Source organism: Schistocerca cancellata, chromosome 8 (genome assembly GCF_023864275.1).
Source record: "Schistocerca cancellata isolate TAMUIC-IGC-003103 chromosome 8, iqSchCanc2.1, whole genome shotgun sequence".
Lineage (NCBI taxonomy): Eukaryota > Metazoa > Arthropoda > Insecta > Orthoptera > Acrididae > Schistocerca > Schistocerca cancellata.
Genome location: NC_064633.1, coordinates 238,005,097 through 238,027,785, shown reverse-complemented (window position 1 = coordinate 238,027,785; position 22,689 = coordinate 238,005,097). Strand labels below are relative to the sequence as shown.

Genomic DNA, 22,689 nt, shown 5'->3' with positions numbered 1-22,689 from the left:
TTTATTTACGTATTAAAATGAAACACCTATACCAGTCGTTTTGTTAGATTACAACGGTAAAACAAAAAGTCACCCAGCGTTTTTTACTACATTTCCTTACTCGAGACCTTTACAGTTGCCGAGAAATTTATTGATAACTTGTTTAAAGGATATCCAAAATCACCTTTAAATTTTATTCATTCTGTCTTCAAATGTTTTGTCCTGCGCTACTTTCAGAATGTTATGGCCGACGAAAGGGTCGACGAAAGCCCTTTCTTCCATCTTACCACCTGATAGCTGTGGTTAGTTACTTGCCAAATACTTAAAAGTGTCAGTATCTTTTAGTAGCGTTTCAAAGTGTGAAATGAAGGCAGAAGTTTTTCTCGGTTCCACAAAAGAATCGAATAGTACGTTTTCCTCCTGAACTTTTGACGTTCTAGTTAGCCAGTTTTTTTCTGAGACCAGTGTTTGTCTTTCGTACGACTGCCCCATTCGCACAGGAAGTAAGGGTACTTGGATAGTAGCCTTTTGACAAAGGATCACGGAGAATAGTTTCAAATCACCTCTCGTAGTCTTTGTAATTAAGCTTTTCCAGAATGAGGGATAAATCACATTGCTCTTTCAGTTGTACTGAATATCCAATGGGTACGGAACCAGATTTGTTCCCATAGAGTAGAGGAAGAGCTTCCAGACTTCTTTTTTTTTTAAGAATAATTAAGAGTTTTCAATCATTTTCTTTGTACTGAATTCCAAACATTTGCAACAAACAAGTAACGCCAGAGCATTTCACAACCTCATCGTCATTAGAAAAGTAATGAAGGAAATCATTTTTTAATTTCTGATTTAAGAGAAAGAAGTTCCAGACGTCAATATGTTCTTTTACTGCAGTATAAAGACTAATAGCTGAGCAGCACATTTTATGAGTGCCAGAACTCTGGTCAAATCGCTCAATTCGAATTGTGAGAACAATTTTTCTTCACGACAGTATTTGATTTCATAATCTTCGTCAGCACTGTGGTGTGTCTCGTTCCCTAAACATGGAAGCACACCATCGAGAGCATCATGTTCCAGAGGTACGGGAGTACCGTATCAGATTCATGAGGCACAGGACGCAACGCACTTCAATGTTCGGATAAGAGATTTCTTTTTTGGTTTTAAAATTGTGTCCGCGTGTGTTACACAACCAAAAGTAGCAGCCATCACTGTGATTTTAAGACTCCCTCTATATCACTGGCACTAAAAAACAGAAAGATGTCATCTCATGCTTAGACAGCATATTAAATCCTTCCACATAACTTGAAGACAATCGAAGCAGGGCACTTGACTTGTCCTGATCCCCAAAATTTACGCCAACATACGCAAAATAGGCTGCTTTGACAAAGTCTGAGATTGTTCGCTGTTGCTTTTTGACTACAAGTTTGTCATAGATGTAGTAGAAGTGTTCAGAGGATTATTATAACTCGTTGAAGCCACGAAATTTGGATAATCAGGATCGATGATTTCCCCTGTTGCCGAAATTTGCTGAAAATGAAGTGTAAAACAAACCTCTAGGCTTGCCATTACAGTGCCGTAGACATATATAGATAACCAGTATTATAGATAATAAAATAATTAATCATTTTGCAGCAAGTTACATTGCATACCTTCAAAAGACAATACTGTTGTTATTATAACGAATAAATAATTACATTTTTTTGAACCTCACATAAATTCTCAATCTGTACTAAAACTGCTTGTGATTGATCATTTTAAGTACTTTATCGGAAACCAGCAGTCACACGTGCAACTGAAACGCCCTTTATCTTGCAGAAAGAAATTAAATGTTACTTATGACAACATTTGTGTAAAATAATGGTAACGGTATATTACCACAACGGTACGACAACAACACATAAAGAATCGAACTTAAAGAAGTTAATCGGAAGAAAATGGAAAATAATAGTCTAAATACAGCTGAGGAGGTGTTGAAAGGAAAATAAAAAGGAGACTGTTGGGAAGTAGAGACGAAGTCGTAAGGACAGGGATGTGGAAAGCAAATAGAATGTTGAGACCAAAAACGAGTTGCTAGTTGGTTCTGAGGAAGAAAGAAGACAGTAGAAATATACCGACGGGGAACCTACGCGAATTATAAAAGTAAAAATTTTGCTGTTCCATAAAGTGTGAGTTAAGGTCGTATTCTGGCTACTGGGCATTTTTTTTCGCAGACGTATTGTTGAGATAGAGACGGAAATAGAGAAAGATTTAATTGCGCACATGTGAGGACAAGACACTGGACGTGTCAGGTGCCGTACCGCAGTTTTCGTATTTTGATTGGTATTTGATAAACGAGCCTAGTTACAGAAGAGTCCAGTATCTAAAAGGCCGACAAAGAAAACAAAATGAACGTTGCATGAACTTTAAATAAAAACGGGGGACAAATATGATTAAATGAGAGAATAGTTTACTAAACACTTAAACATTGCAACATTCATTAGTAGCTCGAGTCATCAGGAGGTTTAACTGTTATTTCTATTTTGAACTACATTACAGTAGTAGAGAGTACGGACGATAAATGCCTCGAATTCTCTTTTATTTTGTTTTACACTAAAGTTTTTTTTAAAATCTTTCTTATTATGTGCAGGAGGGATGGAAATTGGCTGTATACTATAACGGTCCGTTCGAAACAGTTTGAGAGTATTTCAGGATTACGTCGAGGTATTTTACGTTTTTTATGAAGTTAGATAAAATTAGAAGGAAGGTCAGCTTTGGCCGTAATTTTGATGATTTATTAACAGCAAAATCGAGATTCGATCACATAATGATCATCTTCAGTGCTTTAGCGTACAAATTAAAACTGGTTGGCACTGGTCAATAACAGAAGCTACAAAACGCTATTGTGATCGTTTCATAGCTTCTGTTACTGCTAATAACTAGACACCAGTGTCTATGAGCTTTAATTTGTACGCTAAAGCACTGAAGCTGATCATTATGTGATCGAAAATCGATTTTGCTATTAATAAATCATCAAAATTACGACCAATGCTGACCTTCCTTCTAATTTTATTTATTATATGGTCGTTGTGCACACAGCACTGTATGGAGTCGCCAATCAACAATTTTATGAAGTTTTTGGGTACCATCAAGGCATGTGACAGGAACAACTTTCCGAAAATATGCACTCACCAGCTATCGATGGGATCTTTAAGATGTCTTCTTCAGTTTGAGACCCATATTTTGTGCCCATCTTGACACTGAGAAACTGACATCATTTATGAGAGAGATGTTAGAGGGGGTATACCTCGTGCAGGTACAACCAGGGGTTATCATCAAACAAAATAAACTTACAAGAACGTAGCACATATGTGAAATCACTGACATAGAGGAAAAAATTTATGGACCAAGGACCGAAACGTGGGGCTACTGAGAGCACATTTTTTCCCAGGAGGTCATCTCCATCAACTGGTATCTATTACTCAGACAGTTGTAAGATGAGATTGGAGCTTTTTGAGAAATCTAGCTGCTTTTATTTGAGAAGTAGGATATCTACATCAATTGTATCAAAACGTATTACTGTAACAGATCAGCCGTAACTTCTATTAATAAAGTTATTATTAGATGATGCTGATCGTGGATGTTATCGGCGTTAATGTAATCTGCCTGCTGATCCTGAACAATGTACTCGCAAGCTTTTAATACTGAGCGTAATATCTAGCTAGGCGTATAATTACATAAAGATTGTGGGTTACTATTTGTGGGTACAGGCTGAATTAAATTTCTTTTCCACTTCATGTAACTTCAGAGATATTGAATATGTCTGTTAGAAACAGAATAACAGATCTGTCGACGTTTTTAATTTTCTTACTGTGCTGGTAGAACATGTTTTAAGAAAAAACTTTTTGTCACTTAAGTGCCATAATATTGTGGATATTACGACCTGTAATTCATCTCAGCTTCAGAGCTGCTCGGTGACGGAAAGAAACGTTGTTTAAATTGTCTCCACAGCTCTGAAAAACAATATCAAGATTAATTTTGTTTTCCTAATCCTTGGTTGCAGAATTCAGCTCGTTGCACTGATGAATCGAGCATAAAGACATGTCTAATTTTGTAGTTGTGTAGCTCTTGCTTCACACGGCCCTACAGGATACTGCATTTTTCATAACGTCCAAGTTATTAACAGATAGCTTCTCCGACAGTTAGTTACCACTTCGGGTGTTGGGTACTGGAACAGCACAAAGAAGGGGCTGATTGAAATGCGAGCGTCTGTGAATATTGCTGGAGTTGTCCTCAGTTTGTACACCTATGTTTAAAGCATTCAATCAAGGACAACGTCTTGCTGCACCTCATTGGTGGTTGGTAACGAGAAATACTGCCTGGTGAACACAAGCATATAGAACGGCTTGTTAGATTGTTTTGGAAAGGTTGCTTCAGGAGTTTAGACATCCGCCGCCACCGATGCACAAATGCATAAATAAGGCAATCTACAAAATGAAAGTTTCAACTCTTTCTTGGCTATCCATATTACAAACTTTACATCCCTGTTCTTCATTCGTATCCCGTACAAACATTTCACATAATTTTCGACATGAGAAACTACCCAGCCACACTTCTGCATCGGAGTGTCTTGTCGGCGTAGTATTTCCAGTAGCCCTTGCCATTACCTTTACGATAAATGGCTCTCAACACCAGGGCCGTCTCTCAAACATTCACCACATTTTATATGCCTCGAAATAATACTTGACAAACTCTGGGGATAGGTTGCTTAAACCAGAACAAGAAAAGAAGTTCATATAAATATATGTCTGAAAACCCTCGTTCAACTGATACCTGAATATAGCTCGTCAATAAGGGATCCATGCCAGAAAGAACTGATTCAGGAAACAGAGAAGATCCTAAGAAGAGTAGGACGTTTCGTTACAGTTTCAATTAGTAAGCGAGAAAGCGTCACGATGATGCTCGTCCAAAGCAAGCAAGACATAAGCATACTTTCCTAAAAGAGTCAAGCAATGTATTACGTTCTCCTACACATACCTCATGCAAAGACCGTTAAAGTAAAAATTCGAACTCACACGAAGGCTTACCAACAATCTTTCTTCGTATGCACACTACGCAACTGTCTGAAAGTTATTTCTATAAAGTCGGGTACCTGTACGGTAAATAGTTTTCCATCTACACTGGCTCAAGTTTAATTATAACCACCGTGGAGATGTAGAACAGGAAGGACAGAATGGAAGATTACTATTTAATAACCCACTGACTAATAGATAACATGAGACCTAATACAAGTTTGGGTTTGACGAGGACGGAACAGGAAAAACATCATGGTCTTTACAAAAGAACCACACTGGCACTCAGTTTGATTGATTTTATCAATCAATTGATTTTTGTTTCATCAAACACCCTCCTGCTGAATGTGAGCGCACTATGTTAGCCAGAGTACCAACTCGCTCTAAAAAAGGGATCGGTGGTGAGCGAGAGAACGTTTCACGTGCGAGTTAGGAACGCAACGCACAGCCGGAGCTGAAAGTATCAAGCCACAGCTGAAGTTGCACAATGGGCGAGGTGGAAAATGGTGCGGCACTGCTGCACTGGAACGCTTTTGCGAAGCGTAATGAGCAGCGAGTGATTTCGCCGGCCCGTATTTGGGGATGCTGAACACAAGTCGGAAGCAGACACTGTATGCGCCCAGTGTGGAGCGGGCGCGCTTTGTGCACCCGGCCGGCGCGTAGGATTTAGGGCGGCGGTATGCGGCATGTCGGCGCCTTCCTGCGCCCGTGGCGACCCAGTTTGTAGTTAGCAGTTTGCCCGCCAGGTGCCGCGAGGAAGCATTCGGTGCGGTGCGGCTAATTCGCGACGTGAAATACGGCGTCCGGGCGCGCGGGAATTCCGCAGTTCCTCACTTGCGCAGGCTGGCCGGCCCTCTGTTCTGGGCCAGGCTGCAGGCGCTAACGATCGCTCCAGGAGGACCTCATTCTCTGCCGGAAGGACACAAGCATCCTTTTATCCCGAGAACCAGATACAAAGTACGTAAGGTACCTTTCCCAATCTGGTAGGAATGACTTGGTGAAAGAATGCATATCTGACTGATCCTGAGGTCATTCTCCCAAGAGATTCTACGCCCAGTAAGTGCGATTTGGGAGCCTAAAGCCGCCACTAAGACGAGTGCAACCAACCGATGGGTTATCCAGATGACGTTGAAATCCTTGTGGCAACTCTCTTTGATCATAGTGTGATATTTTGAAAGTTTTGAAAGCTTGGTGAATATTAAGATTCGGAGATAACCCTTCATTCGACAAGCATTCAACAGTTTTCTGCAACCCAAGAACTACACTGAACCGACAAACGTCATGCGATACCTCCCAATGTCGTGTCGGACCTGCTTTTGCCCGACATGGCGCAACAACCCGACATGGAATGGACTCAACAAGTCGTTTGAAGTCCCCTGCAGGAATACTGAGCCACGCTGCCTTTACAGCCGTCCATAGTTGCGAAATTGTTGCCGGTGCAGTAGTCTGTCCATGAACAGGCCTCTCGATTGTGTCCCATTAATGTTCGATGGGCTGGGTGGCCAAATCATTCACTAAATTGTCCAGAATGTTCTTCAAACCAACTGTGGCTAGGTAAAACTGAAGCCCATGAATGGCAGCAACTGGTCTCCAAGCAGCCGAGCATAAACGTTTCCAGTCAATGATCGGTTCAGCTGGACCAGCGGACCTAATCCATTCCATGTGAACATAGCCCACACCACTATGGAGCCACCACCAGCTTCCACAGTGCCTTGTTGACAACTTGGGTCGATAGCCTTGTGGGATGTGCGACACATTCGATCCCTACCATCAGGTCTACCAATTGAAGTCGGGACTCACCTCACTACGCCGGTTTTCGAGTCGTCTAGGGTCCAACCGATACGGTCACTAGTCCAGGAGAGCTGCTGCACGCCACGTCGTAGTGTTAGCAAAGGCACTGGCGTCGGTTGCCTGTTGCTATAGCCCATTAATGCCAAATTTCGCCGTACAGATCTAATGGATACATTCGTCGTACATCCCACATTGATTTCTGCGGTTATTTCAGGTAGCGTTGCCTGCCTGTTGGCACGGACAACTCTACGCAATCGCCGCTCATCTCGGTCGTTAACTGTAGGTCGTTGGCTACTGCGCTGTCTGTGGTGAGAGGTAATGACTGAAATTTGGTATTCGTGACACGTTCTTGGCGCTGTGGATCTCCTAATATTGAATTCCCAAACGATTTACGAACTGGAATGTCCCATGTGTCTAGCTCCAACTACCATTCCATGTTAAAAGTCTGGTAATTCCCTTTGTGCGGCCACAATCATGTCTAAAGCCTTTTCACACGAATCACCTGAGTACAAATGATAGCTCCGCCAATGCATCGCCCTTTCCTAACTCGTGTACGCCATACTACCGCGATCTGTTTATATGCATATCGCTATGCCATGACTTTCGCTACCTCAGTGTACATGCGTCTGTGTCCGCGCCGCTGCTGCATCATCGTCGGGCGGGGTCAGAACCAGAAGTCTGCCGGGCGAAGTCTCTGCCTGGTGCATACTGACCGAAGAGTGTTGTAGCAGCCTGCAGAACACGAAGTGTCTCTTCCGCGTGTAAAACGCGAAGTGACTCTGCTGCGAATAGAAGCCTGAATTCATCCTACTCAGAGCAGAATCTAAAGCGTCGGGAAAGCGCAGAGTGCGTCAGTCCTGTGGACATTTCCTATCTCTCAAGCAGCCGATACCAATAAGAAAACTAACATTTTTGTCCAGACAATGTAAAAGTTAAACAGACACTACTCTACTCCCAAGATAGATGGAAAAGTTCAGCTCTCTCAATCCAGAGTATTGAAACCCCTCTTCCAGACACTTGCATCTAAAAGTTTTACGTCACGATACTCAAGCCAATCCAGATGTTTTGGCGTCTTTTGCCTGCTGTTTTCAACTGTGGGAATATAAAAAGGACTGGCTGTCTCTTTTAGAAAGCTTGGTATCCCCCTAGAAAGTTTTCTTCTAAACAATGGCTCAGAAAACTGATAGTGTTAATTACAATTAAGTTTCGCAGATGTCCTTAGCCGAAAAATGTTACAGAGTGCACCTGGCCGATAATGTTTCGCCAGGAAGCGGTTAGAGGACAATGGCCGGCTATCTCCAGCATCCGTCCTCCCCTACCTGAATCTAGAACCAGAGGCTGACACTTTCTCTGCCTCTTAAATCGGCGAGGGTTGAGATGGTTGCTCTGCAGTTGGCACAGCACGCATATTTCGTCTTTGCCCACACCCAGTACACGCAGTGGAATATCTCAAGTGTCATTACGAAAGGAAAGGAAGAAATCAACTACGAAATCACTGCTGTCTTTTTGGAGTTGGAAATAAATGTGAATTTCCGCAATCTCCCAGATTTCAGCTGGGTTTAATTGAAATGTGATTAATTTGTATATTAAACTGAATCTAATTTACAGATAAAAATGTGGCTAGTTTGCATAATGGTATATTTTGGAATGAAAAGAGATGTGGCCTACTGCTTCGACAATTTACACTACTCTTGAAACGTCAATGTTCTGAGCTCTTGATCTGTGGACACAACTAATTACTGACTTTCCGCTGCATCTGGGGAGACACCTTGAGGTATAAAACTGTAAACTTAATCGAATGCTAATGTAAAAAATTTTATACATCAACTATGCCCTCACAGCCCCAAAGATTGTTTCCTTAGATAATTAAAGTGATTAATTTCCGTGTGAATTTACGTCTTTCATGTCTTTTAATAGCCATTTTCTACGCTGAAGTTGTCGAGGACACTGAAAAGAGCCAGATGAAGGTTAAAGGGACGGCGTTACCATCAGATGTTTCTAATCTAGAGGTTGGATCTTGGAACTGATCGGTTTGTGAATGCAGTGACAGTGTTGTCTCATGGGTCAATGCTAGGCTGACTATTTCACAGACTTAATAGTCTGGAGAATAGGTTGAGGGACTGATGATTACTAGTTTCTCGCCAACAGAGGAATTACCTGTGTCGCAAGGGCATACGTCGTATGAGTGATAGTAAAGCCATGTTTTCGTGACATTGCAAAACTAGACTGAGGGAAAGAGGATTGTTACACTTACTCCAGTACAATCCATCCCACCGCACCGAGCGAAGTGTCGCTGTGGTCAGACAATAGATTCGTATTCGGAAAGACAGTGGTTCAAATACTCGCAGAAGCATCCAGATTTAGATTTTCTCTGATTTCCCTAAATTATTGAAGCAAAGCTTCGGGATGGCTCCTTTGCAAGGGCGCAGCCGATTTCCATCCCCATTCTTGATACATTCAAGACTATGCTCCACCTCTAATGACGTAGTCAACGAGACTTTAAATCCTAATATTACGCTTTCTTCTGACCATCGTTTCCATCACAGAAGTCCCGATAACTAAATCTCTATAAAAACTCCCGATGTAGCTAGTGATACCGCTCCACCGTGAATGTAAAAACCCAATTAAAAATTATGGGAATTACATGACTGGGTAGCTGGTCCCAACCATCCAAAAATACGAATTCCAAGAATAACAATTCACAGGGTCTAAATTTCACGACCGTCATCAGCACTTACAAGACCCTCATCTACGTCATTTTGATATGCCCAGTTTTTGGATTGACCTCCATTCTTCCCAAGTTTCGCCGTTCCCTCCAAACATTTGAATGATGTGTGACCCGATCCACTTTCCATCAGCCATCCTTAACCTGTACTAGTTAATAAAATTCTCACACTCCTTCAGACATCTAGAGTGTCTGTTAACATTTAAAACGCCCTACAGTTTATAACCAGTCCATGCGATAACAGCGGCCCCATTCGGACAATCTTCGTCGGTCACAGCAGGTGATCTGTATGGTGACAATACAGTATTAGTCTGTTCGAATTACCCAAGATTGGCCTCTGGAACGGTGGTGGCCTTGGGGAACACAGTACTTGTCCAAGCTCGAATTGATGAGAAATGCTTGGATGGTTCCTATGAAAAGAAAATAGCTGTTTTTCTACCCCAACATGAACTTATGTCACATTGTTCATGGAACGTTAAACCCAAAACTTATTCTCTTTTTTCCCAAACTATATGCCTCTCGTGCTCGTTGCCGATCATGTATTTCTAGATTTACCGTTTCGCCCACACTGTTGTTGGATTAAAAGCCAATAATAGGTTTGATATCAGGCTTATAGAACACGCCGAGCTATTCCATTCGATGGGTTTGCTGCAGTGCTACTAATCGACGTGGCAGCTACTGCATCTCTAACTCAATTACTCATCGCTAGTTATTCGAAATATAAAATTCGAGTTTCACCAATTTCCTTGGTCAAGGACAAAAAATAAACGAAAGTGATGTGAGTAACAGACTTAGAAAACGAACTTGATGAACGTGGAGAATGGCAGACGTACTGTAGAGGAAGTGATAGAAATCTGTCCAGGATGCAAAATTTCGGTAGATGACAAACGAGAGAGGCACCATAATTAGGTTAGTACAGAAATAAAAGTACTCTTGATCAAACGATCTCTACCGGACTTAGTAACTGATATCAAAGTTATGAAGACATTTACTTAGTAGCGAGTCTAAAACCCAGAATACTGAAACGTCTGCTCTGGAAAGCATCAGGATAAAATTAACTAAAATTGAAACGCTAGACTACAGATGAACGTCAAAAATGAAATCGATATCAGTAGATTGCATATGTTTGTGTTTCTGTACGTTTACATAAAGATTTGCAATTTCACATAGTCAATCTGTATATCTCTCTTCTTCCGTCCTGTTCTTAATCGTTTCACCGTTTTCCCTCAAAATTTTTCCCAAACCATCAGTTGATGAGCGTTATCTTCTTAGTCTAGTCAGTTCTTCATTCCCCTTATTTTCACCTGTGAAATTTATCTAATTTACGACCTCTTGTCGAGTATTTCCACATTCGTTAAGTTTGTTGCCCACCTCTTCTTTTCTAAATTCCTGCGTAATTACGTATGAAAGGCCTTACCCTCTCCCCCCCCCATCCCCAACTGAAACTCCACTCATCACACAAAGAACTAGACATATTTTTCTTAGTTGCGGTTCCAGTGTCCCTAAAAGCACTTTTCTCTTCCTGTTAAATACTTGGACGATAATTGCAGTCCTGCTTGTTTTTTTATCCTTGACTGTGTGTAATGTCCTCCATTACCGAGGCACTATTGATTTTAACTGTATCACTTGCTCAGTTTTGTCTTGACGATTATTTAAGAACTTATCACAATTTTCTTTCCATTTTCTCGACTTGTTGGGCTGATATCTTCTGTCATAATGTTTATTGTTAGCTCATCTTCGGCTATAATCCTCGGTTTTCATCAACAGTAGCATCGCAAGAGAAAAATTCTTTAGCCAGAAAAGAATAGAATGATTAAGTTAAACGGATGGTCGAAGATAATGGGCGTAGTACTGTACGTAAGACGTAAAAAAGTTAGTTAAGCATAGGAAGATGACGAGAACGGCATCAAACTACGTGAATAGTGAACTTAAAACACACAAGAATCATTTTATGTTGTCTCTTTCTTCACTCTCTCTCTCTCTCTCTCTCTCTCTCTCTCTCTCTCTCTGTGTGTGTGTGTGTGTGTGAGGGGTGGGGGGTGGCTGAACCTGTATGCAAATTTTTAATAACTGGTTTAATACCGTTTAATAATATTTTATAGTAAAACGGCTGGTAGTCACGTAACCTGTATCAGCGTTGCCATGAAATGAGGGGAAGCAGAATATGTCTCTGACCGACACACGCCAGGCATCCCACCCCTAACGGCCTCCGCCCTCAGCTTCGCTTGATGACCGCTTCACCCACCCCGTGACTGCCAGACTTGGCTCGACAGAATTCTTCAGAGAAAGCTGCGCGAGTCGCATTTGTCTGTGTCTTAAAAAAGCGAGAGAAACTTGAGCAGCCGGCTGAAGTTCTCGCATTCTTTAGCGAAACAAATTGCCAGCAATGAAACTTAGGGTAAGCTCCACCGTCCGCTGCAGATCTGCCTCTGCAGAATGCTCCACGACAGTCTTCGTTCACATTCGCTCTCGCTCCTTTCCCTACATTTAGACTAAATTAAGCACGGACGTAAATTATACTAACATTTGACTGTAAGAAAAATATCACTCTTAAACTATTATCGGAGAGGAACTGTATTTTTCTTTCACTATGAAAGCCGGTTGCTTCATTATAGAAATAGGGACGCTTTGCTTCTAGACCCCCGACTATTCCACACACTTATATTATCCAGGCCTGTTCGTTAAGTTATCCATAATCCATAATTCCATAATCATTTGCTAAGATATAGCGCTTTACAATGATTTTTGGTATCATGGTTGGAAATCGGCGATCTAAATCGAATTTTAATAAAGTAGTTAGTGTTAGTCTTAAAAAAAAACAAACAAACAAACAGGGGGATTATAATTAAACCTTCGCTACTTAAGCCAGTGTAGACTGAAAACTATTTGACATATGGGTGCGCTACTTTGTAGGAATTATGCTCATACTGTGCAATGCAAGATTTGTGTTGTTAATAGTGTTAAGTGTCGTGAGTTGCCGTTAGGAGCCGGTACTGGTACGGGGACATAAGGATGAAACAGAAGCACCATCATGCATGACAGTTACAGACAGCCGACATAGGCCTGGACAAGGTGAGCAGAGCTTTCGCTCATAAAGCTGTTTTATCAAAACAACAGGAATAATGATGCTCTTCTTGACGAGTATCGACATGTTAAGGAAACACAGAGAGGTCTTTTTTCAGCACAGGCTTTAAAGAACGTGATTCGGAAGTTCGAATTACCTGACAAACTATTATTTCCATCATATAAGAACACACCTACCACAAAAATTTAATTTGAATAGTTTTGAAATGTAAGATACACTTTTCAAAAATAGGTAACAAAACTGGAAGAGGATATACAAAGTTTGGGGTCTTTACCGATTTGTAGTTTTCTTTTCACGATACTTCGACATTTGGTTGTCTTCCTCAGGTGGTTCAAATGGCTCTGAGCACTATGCGACTTACTTCTGAGGTCATCAGTCGCCTAGAACTTAGAACTAATTAAACCTAACTAACCTAAGGACATCACACACATCCATGCCCGAGGCAGCATTCGAACCTGCGACCGTAGCTGTCGCTCGGCTCCAGACTGTAGCGCCTAGAACCGCACGGCCTTTCCTCAGGTGTTATTCACAGTTTGGACTTCATTTAAACTGTGAACGCGACACCCTGTGCACCACCCAAGTAACTGTCTACCGGCGCCTTCAGAGAATAGAACAGTCTCACAGAAATTTAATATGAACCGCTGGTGGAAATCGAGGTTAGAGTGGTGAATAGTTTAATTAAGAAGGGCGTATTTTTTAAGTGCAGCATGGGATACGAGGCTCAGTTTGCTTAGGTCACCTCGGAAAACGTGCCAGTTCTCTCTTGCTCTTCATTGATAAGTGCCTATTAAGCGAGTTTTGGTTTGTCATTAGATTATCTGACACTGCTTTATTATTTGATAGCAGGGGAAACAATCGATAGGTTGGCAAACAACGTGCCCCGTTTGGTTTGTTTGCAGTCAAAATAGCGAGCAATCCCTGAAAGAAACAACTAGCGAAGTTATCGAAATACCATGTAAATAAAATGACAATCCGATAGCAAATCAGTAACTAGCAAACTATAATGTTTTCCGAAAAGGAAGAGATTACAAAAAAGAATTAATAGGTGATGTGGTCGCCAGTATACGTCACATATACATGGCAGTGATGTTGGACCGGACGGAATAACACTCGTGGAGGGACCGAAATGGTACCACAACACATAACAAATTGGATCACTTTATTATAACATGAACAAGATGAAATACTTAACCTCGTTACAATTCATGTCCACAGGAATGTAATGAGTATTTATTACTGCCATTGAACATTAGCGTATCGCCGGCCGAGGTGGCCGAGCGGTTCTAGGCGCTACAGTCTGGAACCGCACGACCGCTACGGTCGCAGGTTCGAATCCTGCCTCGGGCATGGATGTGTGTGATGTCCTTAGGTTAGTTAGGTTTAAGCAGTTCTAAGTTATAGGGGACTGATGACCTCAGAAGCTAAGTCCCATAGTGCTCAGACCCATTTGAACCCATTAGCGTATCAGTTGATACGGAAAAAGATACTAGTCTCTTCTCTCAGAGTACAACTTACGACACACTTTTACGTAGAGTTCTGCCTAACCCAATTATCGCACTGCTTGCTTGGATGACTGCTGATTGGGCTGAGCGGTACTACTCTCAGACTTAAGAAACGTAGCTGATGGGTGGCGTATGGAAACTCCTCTGGGCGTTTCTACGTCTCTCATTCGTCGTTGCTTCAGGCAGCAACTTTATGTTCCGATGACGACGAACGAGTCGTCGCCAATCTTGACTGCTGGCCAATGCTGAACAGAAACATGTAAATCTCAGCAGGTTTGTCAGTAAATTCGATAAGGTGCTGGCAGCATGGTCTGGATCTGCAACGACTAAAATAATTAGAAGTCGTTGGTAAAAAATAATATATATTGAACTTAACTGGTTGTACAGGATCCTTCTTGGCTGCGTACATATAATTATAAACAGATGACTATTGAAGCACAACTTAGGCCATACGTTACGAAGCGCCTTGTTAGAGGTTGCTTCCAATCAGCTGAAGGCTACTAGACGTTCCGAGCAATAGTGGACGAGAGCTGCTAGCGGCGCTGGTCGCGACTCGCGGTTTCCACGATACTAATACGGACCGCGGTCGATAACTGCAACCCATAACAAGTGTGGTATCGACTGTTGATACCACACTATGTTTACTTATGGTTTCGTTGCGAGATACCAACCTCGTTTCTGCACCTCGCTCTTCGGATGTCAACACAAGTGATACGGCTTGGTATGAGTATTGGAAGTAGGGGCTATACTGTGGTCTAGGAGGATCCTACGCGATATCTGACAAGATGCGTACGTCTCTTCAATGTATGTAGACATGAATCTCCCACTCGTCATTGCGACCAGCTTATAGCTTCACTTGCGAAACTTCATCCACAAGAGTAACTCAGTATGGACGGGCATATCATCTGTAATGAAGAAATCGTCACCAACTCCATCTCTGGAAAGTTGCACACGTCCTTGCCATGTCTTATTTCTGTGCGTCTGCACATTAATAATTCTTATTTCAGCAGCAAATCAAATAAGTACAACCAGACTCGCAGGCAACATGATGCCTCTCCGCATAAGGAGCCAACACCACAAAACTGACCCCTTCCTCCGACATCTCATCATTGAACTGGCCTCTGTTTTCTCTCCAGACGAATGAGCCAAGAATTTCACTGAACAAGCTTCATCAGTTTATAGCAAATTCAGTTCAGTCCTTGTCCTGTCTCGATGTTACCAACTTTCCAACGAACAGATGCGTCTCTGCATGGACATTTCGCCTTCAAACCAATTGCTCCGAACCTCCAATACACAGCTTATCACGTAAATACAAATCCTTAGACAGTTGTCAGCAGCTGCAGGCAATTATCTTCCAGATATTGTTGTAGTTCGTCATACTATTAAGACCAGATGTACTCCATGTTTTGGAGTGCTTATTTTTGGCCGACAAATTTCGGCCTATGGAGAACTTTACTGTGGAAAGTTTGCCAATGTGTTAAATGACACTTTGTGGGACATTCAATGCAGGTGACACGACGCTTTATGCCTGACCTGTTCCGGGGTTCCGACAATTTTATTCTGGTAAGCAAGGTCCAAATGAAGTCCTTATGGCACTGTGGAAACGAGAGAGTATGGCACAAATAAGAAGGTGGGGGATGGAGTGAAGCATTGGAACAAGGACCAGTCAACACCAGCGAATAGCGTCATTTTGCCATATAAACCTAGAACTTGCGCCTCAGAGCCTGTAAACCATGGATGAAGGGCAAGATGCAGATTCTATATTCCTAGATTTCCGAAAATGGCTTGACTCGATGACTCACTGGAGATTGTTAACGTAGGTACGAGCATACGGAATAGGTTCCCAGATATGTGAATGACTCGAAGAATTCTTAAGTAATAGAACACACTACGTTGTCCTCAACGGCGAGTGTTTAACAGAGACAAGGGTATCGTCAGGAGTGACCAACAGAAGTGTGGTAGAACCGCTGTTATTTTCTATATACTCTGAAGCGCTAAAGAAGCTGGTATACGCATGCGTATTCAAATGCAGAGGTATGTAAACAGGTAGAATACGGCGCTGCGGTCGGGAACGCGTATATAAGACAATAAGTGTGTTGCGCAGTTGTTTGATGGGTTATCGCTGCTACAAGGGCAGGTTATCAAGATTTCAGAGAATTTGAACGTGGTACTATAGTCGGCGCACGAGCGATATGACACAGCGTTTCCGAGGTAGCGATTAAGTGAGGATTTTCCGGTACGACCATCTCACGAGCATACCGTGAATATCAGGAATCCGGTAAAACATCAAATCTCCGACATCGATGCGGCCGGAAACAGATCCTGCAACAACGGGACCAACGAAGACTGAAGAGAGTCGTTCAACGTGACAGAAGTGCAACCCTTCCGCAAATTGCTGCAGATTTCAATGTTTGGCCATTAATAAGTGTCAGCGTGCGAACCATTCAAAGACATCATCGATATGGGCTTTCGGAGCCGAAGGCCCACTCGTGTACGCCTCACCTGGGTCCGTTAACACCGACATTGCACTGTTGATGACTGGAAACACGCTCCCTGGCCGTACAGTCTCTTTTTAAATTGTATCGAGCGGATAGACGTGAACGGGTGTGGAGACAACCTTATGAATCCATGGACTCTGGCCGGCAGTTCTAGGCGCTTCAGTCCGGAACCGCGCAACTGCTACGGTCGCAAGTTCGAATCCAGCCTCGGGCATGAATGTGTGTGATGTCCTTAGGTTAGTTAGGTTTCAGTAGTTCTATGTTCAAGGGGACTGATGTCCTCAGATGTTAAGTCCCATAGTGCTAAGGGCCATTTGAACCATGGACCCTGCATGTCAACAGGGGACTGTTCAAGCTTGTACAGGCTCTGTAATGGTGTGGGGCGTGTGCAGTTGGAGTGATATGGGACCACTGATACGTCTAAATACGATTGTGATATGTGACACCTACATAAGCATCCTGTCTGATCACCTGCACCCATTCATGTCCATTGTGCATTCCAACGGACTTGGGCAATTCCATCAGTACAATGCGACACCCCACACGCCCAGAATTGCTACAGAGTGTCTCCAGGAACACTTTTCTGAGTCTAAACACTTCCACTGGCCACCATACTCCACAGACATGAACATTATTGAGCATATCTGGGATGCCTTGCAACGTAGTGTTCAGCAGAGATCTCCAACCCCTCGTACTCTTATGGATTCATGGTGTCAGTTCCATCCAGGACAGCTTCAGACGTTAGTCGAGTACATGCCACGTTATTTTGTGGCACTTCTGCGTGCTCACGCAGGCCCTACGCGATATTTAGCAGGTGTACCAGTTTCTTTGGCTCTTCAGTGTATATAAATGATTCGTCGGACAGAGTTATCAGCTACCTGCGACTGTTTGCTAATGATGCTGTGGTATACAAGGTGACTTGGACAAAATTTCTAGTTGTTGCGACGAGTGGCAGCTAGCTCTAAATGTAGAAAAAATGTAAATTAATGAAGATGAATAGAAGAAAAAAACTGTAATGTTCGAATACAGCGTTAGTAGCGTACTGCGTCACAGTCACATCAATTAAATATCTAGGCGTAATGTCTCAAAGCGATGTGTAATGGAACATGCATGTAAGGATTGTAATGGCGAAGGCCAATGGTCGACTTCGATTTATTGGGATAATTTTAGGAACGTGTGTAATTCATCTGTAAGGGACACCCCATATAGGGGTCACTCTTGAGTACCGCTCGATTGTTTGGGATCAGCACCAGGTCGGATTGAAGAAAGACATGGAAGCACTTCAGAGGCGGGCTACTAGATTTTGCTACCGGTTGGTTCGAAAAACACTCAAGTACTACGAAGATGTTTTGAGAACTCAAACAGAAATCCCTGGAGGGAAGGCGACGTTCTTTTCGAGGAACACTACTAAGAAAGTTTAGAAAACCGGCATTTGAAGCTGATTGCGGAATGAATCTACTGCTACTGACATACATTGCCCGTAAGACCCATGCTGATAAGATCAGAGAAATTAGGGCTCGTATGAACGACTTTTTCTCTCGCTCTATTTGCGAGTGCAACTGGAAAGGAAATGACTAGTCGTAGTACAAGGTACACTTCCACACGCATCTTACGGCGGCTTGCGAAGTGTCTATGTATATGTAGATGTTGAGCCTAAGTAGAAAATTTAACAAAGATTTTCGTGTTAGTGTGCATACAGCGGGGTTCTTGTCATTACAGTATTCATTATAAACTACATAAAGCTAAAAAAGCAAGTAACGCACTAAAACGCGACAGCAATGTTTTGTTGGGACCACATAAATATTTCGAAAGAGAGACGAATGTATAAGCAGTGTGTCCGCAGTATAACATACGAGGTGTGTGAGATGATGATGATGTTTGGTTTGTGGGGCGCTCAACTGCGTGGTTATCAGCGCCCGTACAATTTCCCAACCTTTGCTCAGTCCAATTTCGCCACTTTCCTGGATGATGATGAAATGATGAGGACAACACAAACACCCAGTCATCTCGAGGCAGGTGAAAATCCCTGACTCCGCCGGGAATCGAACCCGGGACCCCGTGCTCGGGAAGCGAGAACGCTACCGCGAGACCACGAGCGGCGGACGAGCGAGGTGTGTGAGAAAAGTAATGAGACTGATTTTGTACCTACCAAAATCTTAATGCCTACCAAAGTCTTTTTTAATAACAAATTGCCCCTTTCAAAGTAGTTCCCTTCGGCAGCTGTACACCGGCAGACTCATTGTTCCCATACTTGGTAGCAGAGCTCAAAGGGTTCGAGCAGAGGATCTTCAACATGTGGGTCACACTCTTTACAATAATCTCCAGAGTCGCACAATGACTTTCTGGAAACGAAAAAGGTACAAGGACTCTAATCAGGGGTTGGAGGGCTGTGGAACGACAGGAATGCCTTTTGCAGTCAAAAACTTCGTGATGGAAGTGGCTGTGTGACATGGGGCTTTGTCATGGTGCAGTATCCACTTGTCTGCAATGTGCAAAACTTCGCTCAAAATTTATATGACAAGAGCACGCAACGTTTTCGTCTGCTTTAAAAAAAAAGTTGGAAGTTCCCCTGAGTGATTGTCATCTTCAATTTATTCCCGGGCTGACACTCACGGATTACCCAAGTTCAACACAGAACTTGAGAGCTCTAAATTCTGCTGTTCCGTTTTCGTAACACACAACAAAAACACAGTTTCACAGATGGTGCTCTGAAATATCACGTTGTGGCTGCACGTAGCTGAAGCTTGGACAGACCATCTGGAAGGGATGAACGCACTGGTCTTCACAGGTAGAACAGTACAGGATTGCCAGATCGCTCGCAGTGTTGTCAGTCTCATTACTTTTTTCACATACCTCGTACCTCACCACAGAGGGAGACAGCACACTTACGACATCGCTCAGTGTTGTCCATCTTTCTCTCTGCGGAAAACACACCATTCTACTACACTAACCATTCTATAAGGGGCGATCAAAAAGTTCTCGTTTGAGGATATTGCAGCAGCATATATGCAACCTAGTGCGACTAGATTGCGGGTATATGAGCACCGACATGCAGGTAAGGGATTAGTGTGGCATTCGTTTCTTTCCATCGTGATGCGGTAAATGCGGAAACGTCAACTATGGCGACGGAGAGGATGTGCAGCAGACTTATTCACGCAGCAGGACATGGTGTTTTACCAAATGAGTATCTTCAGCATGGTGCTTCTGTGGGACGATTGCATCTATGCTCACAGCGATTTTGCCCGGTTGGCATACCAATTCTGGACTGAACAACCTTCCAAAGGAAACTTTTTGGACGCCTCTTATAAGAAAGGCCGTGTGGACACAGCTATTAATGGTTATCTGGCCGGAGTGGCCAAGCGGTTCTAGGCGCTACAGTCTGGAACCGCGCGACCGCTACGGTCGAAGGTTCGAATCCTGCCTCGGGCATGGATGTGTGTGATGTCCTTAGGTTAGTTAGGTTTAAGTAGTTCTAAGTTCTAGGGGACTGATGACCACAGCAGTTAAGTCCCATTGTGCTCAGAGCCATTTGAACCATTTTTATTAATGGTTGCTTGGGACCCTACATACCGCATTGATTGTAATGTGAGAATTTGTTGATAATAAATTCTGTAGTAAAATTTCAGAACTGCGTTGCGCCATTTGAAGAGAGTAGGAATTCAGATGTGTCGGTACCTTTAGCGAACGAGTAATTAAAGCAGCTACTTACAATGTTCAGGACTTTCGTCCATATCACTGAAGAAGTGTTAATTCTATGTATTCTTGTTTTGGCTACGACCACAATTGGTTATAGAACACATAACGTTCTAAATAAAGCTTTTTGCCAAGAAAAAAGTATCTTGTGTAGCTAAGCGAGACCGAATTTTGTGGAAAGTTAATTGAAAAAAAAAAATGGTTCAAATGGCTCTGAGCACTATGGGACTTAACTTCTGAGGTCATCAATCCCCTAGAACTTAAAGCTACTTAAACCTAACTAACCTAAGGACATTACACACCTCCATGCCAGAGGCAGGATTCGAACCTGCGACCGCAGCGGTCGCGCTGTTCCAGACTGTAGCGCCAGGAATCGCTCGGCAACCCCGGCCGGCAAAGTTAATTGAAATTTGGAAATTTGTGGTACGGTCTTATGGGACCAAACCGCTGAGGTCATCGGTCCCTAAGCCTACACACTACTTAATGTAACTTAACTTATGCTATGGACAACACACACACTCATGCCCGAGGGAGGACTCGAACCTCCGACGGGGTGAAGTTGCGCGAACGCTGGCAAGGCCCTCAAACCACGCGGCTACCCCACGCGGCGAAAGTTAATTGAAAAAGGGCCTTGTGCGTTCTAGACGGAAATTATAAAGTTGAAGCGAAAAATTCACTCTTACCTGAAATTAGTTTCCTTTATTAATAAATCTAACATATCAACATGTTTGGACAACAGTTGTGTTACCGAATAGCCCTCTTAAACTGTGTTTCAAACCTTGCTTAGATGGTATTGTTTTCCTTGCCGTATTGACTACATATTTAATGTGTTGTTTCAGTTGACCGCACGCCGCCGAACCTGACGTACATGTGGTACACCTATGAGCGGTCCCAAGTAGCCTGCAAACTCGCCAGGGGCCAGGTCTGCCTCAAGTACGCCAACTACTACAACGATCAGCGTAAGTACACATGGCACGTACAATTAGTCTAGTTCTTGATTTGGACATGATACATGTTCTTAAGCATTTACATTGCTATTTGTACTGTCACTACTGTGTATAATCCCACTCAATGTTGAATCTACAGAAGCGGTAACATTAGTTAGTGCATCGTGACTTAAAGAAGCTTCCACGTCATGGAAAAATGTCGAGATATCTAGAATAACGCTGTAATCGGTGCACGAACACTCGCTACATGAGTAATGCTGATGGCAACTGGAGTTTTAACAAGCCAGTGCGAGATTGTAAAATTGGCCATTTGATCAATGTAACAAATCGTACAACATCAAATAAAGTGGAGTATCATCAGTGAAGATTTCAGCTATTGCAAGCAGACGATTGAGTGTGAAATGGGAATCTGACAGAACATCAGTAGCCCAAAGATGACCGGAAGCCCAATACCGTCAGCTGCTGAAAATTTCATTCTGGCAAATCGAAATTCTCCTATCTTCACCGTCATCAAACACTTTCACGTTCTTCTAGCAGTGTGATTTTTTTAAAGTGAGTTGGTGCCACATATGTTAGACCCAACTTCTCGAGTCAGGCAGAAGATCAGGTGGTGGTTGGAGCTACGATGCAGGGAAGTGGAAAGAGATTCACTGAAATTGTGAGTCACGGTACGCAGTGTACTGTTCTGGAACTACGCTTGTAACCGTAGCGTGTTCGCCCATGCTTAGCAGGTGCGGTGGAAGTTTTGTTTCCGCCGGTGCAATAAGGCACCGATTACACGAAAACATATCAATCGAAATATCGATTAACCGAAACCGCTCCAGTCGGCACATTCAAATTTTTACGTGCGTGATGTAGAAGTTTAGCTGTTCATTTAAAACTGGACTGTAGTCCGATTCACGAACGATGGCGGTTTACGCAGGTCGAGCCACAAACGAGGATTGCATTACTGCCTGTTCTAGGCGGCAATTGCGGTATTCATCTACACGTCCTTTGCGGGTTAAAGAAAGCTTGTATGCCGAAAATTCTGTCTCTCACTTGCTCGTAAAGAATTTGACACTTCCAACTACCAATATTGATGACAACTGGCAACAAAAGGAATAAAAATTCACTAAATAGACAGTTACGATCACGTTTAATGCTCCCGTTGGCTGCGACATTCACAACCATTTTTGCCAGCTCTGCAAAACGATTTAAGCCGAATGTGTCTGCAAAAGAAGCCAGAAAAAATCTGAAATAAAAGAAGATTTATTATTTTGTAGGTTTAATTTTGTAATAATTTTAATATACGGTATTTAAGAAGGGGAGGGAAGGACATTGTTCGATAACTTCACCTCTATGCAAAACCATACGATCAAATTTGATACACAGACAAGCGAAAAAGTAATCAGCGCGGATATTATTTGGATTAAATTTTCTTTTTTACT

At 42.7% G+C, this 22,689-nt stretch overlaps 1 protein-coding gene across 1 annotated transcript in view; it reads left to right on the top strand.

Moving 5' to 3' along the window:
• The window catches only part of LOC126094830 (uncharacterized), a 132,278-nt gene that overhangs the window by 91,441 nt on the left and 18,148 nt on the right, over positions 1–22,689 (top strand). The window contains exon 3 of the mRNA XM_049909425.1: positions 21,155–21,274. Coding sequence (XP_049765382.1) covers positions 21,155–21,274 — 120 coding nt within the window. The remainder of the gene's footprint in view (positions 1–21,154; positions 21,275–22,689) is intronic.